The sequence below is a fragment of the Coccinella septempunctata genome, chromosome 2 (assembly GCF_907165205.1).
Source record: "Coccinella septempunctata chromosome 2, icCocSept1.1, whole genome shotgun sequence".
Lineage (NCBI taxonomy): Eukaryota > Metazoa > Arthropoda > Insecta > Coleoptera > Coccinellidae > Coccinella > Coccinella septempunctata.
The window spans coordinates 36749199-36755957 of NC_058190.1; the positions used below are offsets into that span (position 1 = coordinate 36749199).

At 33.7% G+C, this 6759-nt stretch overlaps 1 protein-coding gene across 2 annotated transcripts; it reads left to right on the plus strand.

Annotated features, from left to right (window-relative positions):
- Positions 1–537: 537 nt before the first annotated feature.
- Positions 538–5808, plus strand: LOC123307692 (mast cell protease 9-like). Of its 2 annotated transcripts, none has more exons than XM_044890097.1 (3): positions 538–645; positions 2692–3236; positions 5576–5808. In XM_044890097.1, exons 1-3 carry the CDS (start codon positions 543–545, stop codon positions 5744–5746), a joined length of 819 nt encoding a protein of 272 aa, XP_044746032.1. In that variant the 5' UTR covers positions 538–542; the 3' UTR covers positions 5747–5808. The 2 variants fall into 2 exon arrangements, with proteins under 2 accessions (XP_044746032.1, XP_044746033.1); XM_044890098.1 differs by having other exon boundaries at positions 2692–3285; positions 5576–5693.
- The last annotated feature ends 951 nt before the right edge of the window (positions 5809–6759 follow it).

The window sequence follows — 6759 nt, forward strand, 5'->3', positions numbered from 1 at the left end:
GCGTGAAGAATGAGTATTAATACTATAACTATCACAAAAGCAAACTTTATATCAAAAAAAGGTATTTTCTTTTCGTTTATTATTATAATTAACCGGAAAATCCTAGTATAAATGTTAGGACAAAGAAGGAAATTTTTTTTGTAGAGTCGTGTTATCAATGAGATGTTTAGTTTTAGTGCAGTCACGATATATATTGTGTCCTTATGCGAAAAGAATAGGTATTATTATCGTTATTGTTTCCAATTATTTCAAATATTGAACCCACCTTGAAACCCGATATTCGCATACTTTTTACTTTGAGATATATTGCAGTGCACCACACTCTTCTTCACGTTGCAATCAATTTGAGTGTTGAATAGTAGAATGATCCAATCTTTTTATTCCCCGGGTAATATGGGTAAATAAATTACGTGCAGAGTATCTTCGAGGGAATAATAATATTTTATAGTGATATTTACATTCGATAACGTTGTCGTGGAATCCATAAAACAATTGTCTTTTGTAAACATATTGATAAGCTTCGTGATGTAGGTAAAAGTTTTATGGTAATTTTTTTCAATAAAAAGCTAAATTTCCGCAAACCAAATCAGTTATCCATCATGTTGGGCCACATTGTTTTTCTGGCCTCATTGGGATTCATTTTTGGTAAGTTTCCTAAAGTAGGGTGATTTTCATATTCAAGAGGTATATAAACTGTAGAAGAAAAAAATTGGGGGGCAGGTGGCCTGAACTACAACTTTATGGCACATTACGGTCTTAATTTTTCCAAAAAATAATAATGCCATTAACTGCATTCCACTATCTTTCTTTGTTTTCGAGTTAAAGGCCAAAATTGAAATTTCAACTTTGGTCATTATCTCCGTTTCTGTTTGCGCTAGGATGTTGTAAATGAAGACATTATACAGACACTTTTTTGGTAGCAATCTAGTGGCTTATACTAGTATTTTAAACTACTGTTTTCTGTTTACTGATTTAGAAAGACAGAGGGCGATGTATGATATATTTCTGAAACGGAAAAAAATAGCGATTCTTTCTAAGTCATTTTAAACTACGTATACGAAAAACTTTCGTTATAGGTCAGCAAACAAACTTGTTGGAGAAAATCATAGTACGCCAGTGGATTGTTATAAAAAAAGTGTCTCAATAATGTTTTCATTTCAACATCCTAGCACAAACAGAAACGGAGATAATAATCAGAGTTGAAATCGCCCAAATTTCAATTTTGGCCTATAACAAGAAAACAAAAGAAGATAGTGGAATGCAGTTAATGTCATTATAAGTTTCTCAAAAAAAGACGAAATTAATGTGCCATTCATTTTCCTCTATGTACCACTAATTTTGCCCGCACCCTGTACAAGTCAAAGACTCGCCCTGTATAACTGTGAAGGTAGTATAAAAATTTAAATTAAATGCGTTTCAAACTGGAGGTTTTACGTATAAATATAACCAAGTATTCTCTTTCTTACCTCTCAATGTTTTCCAATTTTGGGGTATTATTATTATCATTCACGCTATGTTTTGTAGGTATGTACATGAATAATATACTTTTCATAACTCCGTTGGATGCACCGTTAAAAAAACGGATCTAAAAATGTCTCATCATCAAAATTTGTTTTAGGATATTACTGAATCGATTCGAGCGTGCTGTGTAAAAGAGTTTCAGAGGTACCTTATTGACAATTTCATGATTTTTGCCTAGATTTGACGGGGAATTTGGAGACACCCTATATACCAGGTGGCCCACCCCAGACGCGGCGCTCATTTTGAGGGAGTAAATAATGATATTCCGAAAATCTTTTTTTGTGGTGTGTGTAGGGTGTTGAAAAGCACAATTTAAAATTATTGTCATATATACAGGGTCTTCGAAAACAAAGATGTAGGCCAAAGTTAAACTTTTTTAAATGTAACACTCTGTATTTGACCTCAAAAATGAAATGACGAGCTCAAATTATGATGATATTCTTCAGATCACTTTAAACCTTAGAAGAACCATTTACGAGATCATGGCGAGAATGGTTTGCTAGTTTTGAATTGAAAATTGCCCAGAAACTATCAGGTTTAGATGTAGGAAAATTTTATGAAGATAGTTTCGAAATTAATTTTTACGTTCAACGAGATGTAGAAATACCGGGTGTGCCATATGAAATAAGAAAGTTTTCGACGATCATTTGTAGTTGATGTTTGTGAATTAATTATGATCACTCTGTATATTCCAGAGTTGAAAATTTCTTCTATATGTAGGAGTAGCCAACTTGTCTACTCGAAAAAATTCTGTCTGTATCCCTGGCGTAACTAGTTTCTTCATTGATTGCTATATTTAAAAAAACTCCATATTTTCGATTTTTCGCAATTATCTCGTAAAGGGTGCTTCTGAGCTAGAATGTGATCTGAAGAAACTCAACATAACTTGAGCTTGCCATTCCATTTTCGATGTCAAATATAGGGTGTTACATTTAAAAAAGTGTAACATTGGTCTATATCTTTGTTTTCGAACACCCTGTATATATGACAATAATTTTAAATAGTGCTTTTGAACATCCTACACACACCACAAGAAAAGATTTTCAAAATATCCTCATTTACTCCCTCAAAATGAGTCTGGGGTATCTTTTCATCCTTTTGATCGTGTCCGATCCCAAGAGTTTTATTGCCAATTTTATTACAATCAAAATGGCATAATTTCTTTTACAGGCGCACCTCAGGCAGACAAAGTGGCTCAAAGGATCAAAAATGGGAACAATACTACAGATCCTTCCGTTCTTCTGTTGAAACAATCTCCCTCTATATGTACAGGGACCCTTATATCACCAGAGATTATTCTAACTGCGGCTCACTGCTTTAGACACGAAAAACAGCGAACTACTGTCATATATGGATGTTCCGAATTAGACAGCGACGAGTGTGAAGAAGTAGAAGTGATATCTTACATTACTCATCCGGAATATGTTGACCCAAATATGGTAGGAACAGGAGTAATATTCAACGATATTGCAGTGGGAAAATTGGCACGTCCGATAGATAATGTAGTTCCGAAGAGCTTAGCAAATCCTGATCAAGATGATCCACCTAGAGGGATGGTAACTCTTAAGGGATGGGGTAAAACCGAACTAGGAAAGCCCGCAAACGTGCTGCAAACCATAAGTCTACCTATCAGTGAAAGTGGGGATCTCGATTGTTATAAATCTGAAGAGAAAATTCTTGTCGAGCAAATGCATGGATTTGACGGAATTGCAACTGTAAGTAGCAATTTTCAGTATTGAACCTACTCATGAAGCTCTATACAGGGTGAGTCCTTAACTTATACATATACAGGGTGTGTCCTTGACTTATACATATACAGGGTGTTTCAGAAAGTGGTGATCCCGTCTCTAGGATAGGTAGAAAAAAAAATCATTACAAGAAAGGAGTCTCATTCACGCAACAAAGAAATTTCAATTCATATAATGCATGTTCGAAGCTACTTGATACGAACCGTGTAACTAGCCCCATATGAGAGTCAGATTTAAAAACAAATTCCTGGGATGTATCCTCCCAAAACATATTCGTCTGAATACTGCCCCATAAGAATTATTGCCAAAAAAAAAATCAAGAGAAAAGTACGAATATACATAAATGTTTTATGGACTATCTCAAGAGTAAAAACACGAGTTTTTTCTCGGAAAATATTGTAATGGCATACTTATTGTCAAATAACTGTAAATATAATATAAACTGATTTTGAAATGTATTCTGAAATGCATCGAGATTTTGAAAATATGAATTAATTCCTTATGAACAACGTGTTTTCAATCATCTATGTATAAGACTAACAACTGTAAGGAAATATAATTTCCTTACAGTAAGAAAATGAATATTTCCATATAGTTGGGAAACCTTGACTTTTTCTTTGAGATATTTTGTCTGATGTTCTCTGTATTGTCATAGATTTAGCTCATTATTCTGAAGGGAATTCTGTTTTTCAAGGGCTGGCATAGCTCATTTTGAGAACTTAAAATAACTACTAATATCTTTTCAACTAGGACGAATTGGAAAAAGTCTGTCTTTTGACTTAAAGAATCTACTGTTAAAATATATGTATAGGTTGGGCAAAATTGGTGATACCTGAAGTACAACTTTTTAACCCATTGAGATAGAGAAGAATGAATGTACCATTCATGTCGCCTTTTTTTGAGAAACTAATAATGCCATCAACTGCATTCCTCTATCTTCTTTTGTTTTTGAGTTATAGGCCAAAATTTAAATTTGGGCGATTTCAACTTTGGTCATTATCTCCGTTTCTGTTTGTACTAGGATGTTGAAATGAAGACACAATCAATACAGACACTTTTTTGATAGCAATCCAGTGGCGTACTATGATTTCTTCCTACAGGGATATTTGCTGAGCCATAACATAAAGTTGTGTTTTTTCGTATGAAAACAGTAGTTTAAAATGACTTAGAAACAATCGTCATTTTTTTACCCTTTCAGAAATATATTATACATCACCCTCAGTCTTTCTGAGTCATTTTAAACTACTGTTTTCATAAGAAAAAATACATCTTTTTGTTATAGCTCAGCAAATATACCGGTTGGAAAAATCATAGTAAGCCACTGGATTGCTATGAAAAAAGGGTCTGTATAATGTTTTCATTTCAACATCCTACCTTAAACAGAAACGGAGATAATGACCAAAGTTGAAATTTTAATTTTGACCTATAACTCGAAAACAAAAGAAGATAGAGTAATGCAGTTGATGGCATTATTAGTTTCTCGAAAAAAGACGACCGTAATGTGCCATGCATTTTTCTCTCGTTGGGTTGAAAAAGTTGTAATTCTGGTATCACCAATTTTGCCCAACCTGTAGAAGTCAAAAACTTACCATGTAGACAGATGTTTTATAGGGGCGTCTTATTTTTCAACAGAAGATAGAACTTGTCAAAATAAACCATTTCGTCAAAATTCACTTGAATTAAATTTACGAAATAATAAAGTTGAAAGACAAACATGAAAAACTTTGAAATGATTTCGAAAACTGGTCTAAATTATTCTGAAGATTGTTCAAATTTGTAATTATCAGTTTGATGTTCACATAGCATTTACAGGCGTGAAAATGCGGTAAAAAATACGCTATAAAAAAAGACACTTGGCCACGAATAATTTCACAAGTAGGTACATTCAATAGCATATCCCAATTGTTCTACATCTGCAGATCTGTACTAGTATATTTTCATGGGATCGTATATTGGACATGGATGGATGTTAACTCCATTTTGGTTATTCTATAGTAAGTAGGCGAGTTTTGGGAAAAACTAACGACATAACCCTTCTGTCAAAGAGAGACTCACCTATGAAAAATTACTGCGTAATAATAGTTAGATATTTATAAAACAAGAGAGTTAAATGAATGTTTATTCATGAGAAGAATATCCAACTCATGAGCTTGAAGGGCAAGTAGGTTAATTTCTTCAAGCTAATACATACCTATTCGTATGCTCAACCTTATTTATCAACACTGCTTAGAGAAATATCTGAAATGCTGCTAACTTCTTAGACCTTTAACTTTTTATTCTACTATCCTCTTTATCATTTCTTTCAGGGAGATTCTGGTGGACCTTTACTGATTGGTGATACCGTTTTTGGAGTAGCTTCATCAGTATTATATTGGTCACCATATGGTCAGGTGGAAGAATACGGAGTATATATGAGTGTGCAATATTACTTTAAGTTCATCAAGGATTCGATGGATAAATTGCAAAGACATAAATGAAAAACGAAATATGCCTAAGGATTGTAAGGGGTTGTTTGTAATAATAAACAGAAATATCATGATTGATTTGTTTCATTTACATCACTGTGTTGAAGACAAAGGTGAAAAGGACTTAAAAACTCTTCAAGAAGGAAACTTCCTCATGGTTTATCATCCTTTCAACTATAACAGTCAACATACAAAAAAAAAGAAGAATTTAAATGTTACTAATTCAATAAAAGATAATATTCAATACATGGCGTAGACCTAAAATATGATACAAAAGCAAAAAAAGAAATGACTATTGTGTTCGTTCGCAACAACTTCCTGGTCTTCCTGTGTATCGTAAAATTCATAAATCATATGAATGATTGCCTCAATAAGTTCCATAAGAGTTACCACCAAAGAGCTCTAGAATGATCACCTCAAGATCTTCCAAGATTCCTATGGCAGTACTTTGTAACTTCGTAACTTGGTGATCTGTTATGTAAAATATTCGGTTGTTGGAATTAAATCTAGGAGCCCGTCAGTTCGAAGACTGAGAGCTGCAACATATTCTTCACTTTAAATCAGGTACTCAATTGCAATGTCATCCGATAGTTATGAAATGTGTACGTGTAAACTCTACTCTTCAAGCGGAATGATTCTGTTACAAAATCGCAAGTGCACATCATCCCACCCAGTATATACCAAGTATTAGCCTGTAAGCATTTCCGCAGCATGACTGAATACTTGCATAATCAACCTTCAGTCTTCAGAGGTTTTTATCATAGCATCGGCCATTATCACAGCTCCACCAAGTGGGTGTTATTGAATTATTATTATTAACCATGCCATTATGATTACGATCCCTCGGTGCCATTTGAGGCACTGATACTTTAATTGTGTTTGGAGCAAATTACCCTTATCGCTTCACGATAGGAATACATTATGAGATCATTGTATTTTTTCATGGGATTTTATTGTTACAACGAACAATGTACTTAGGAGATAAAATATCGGTACCGACTTCGTTATTGTGAGTCGTAAATCTT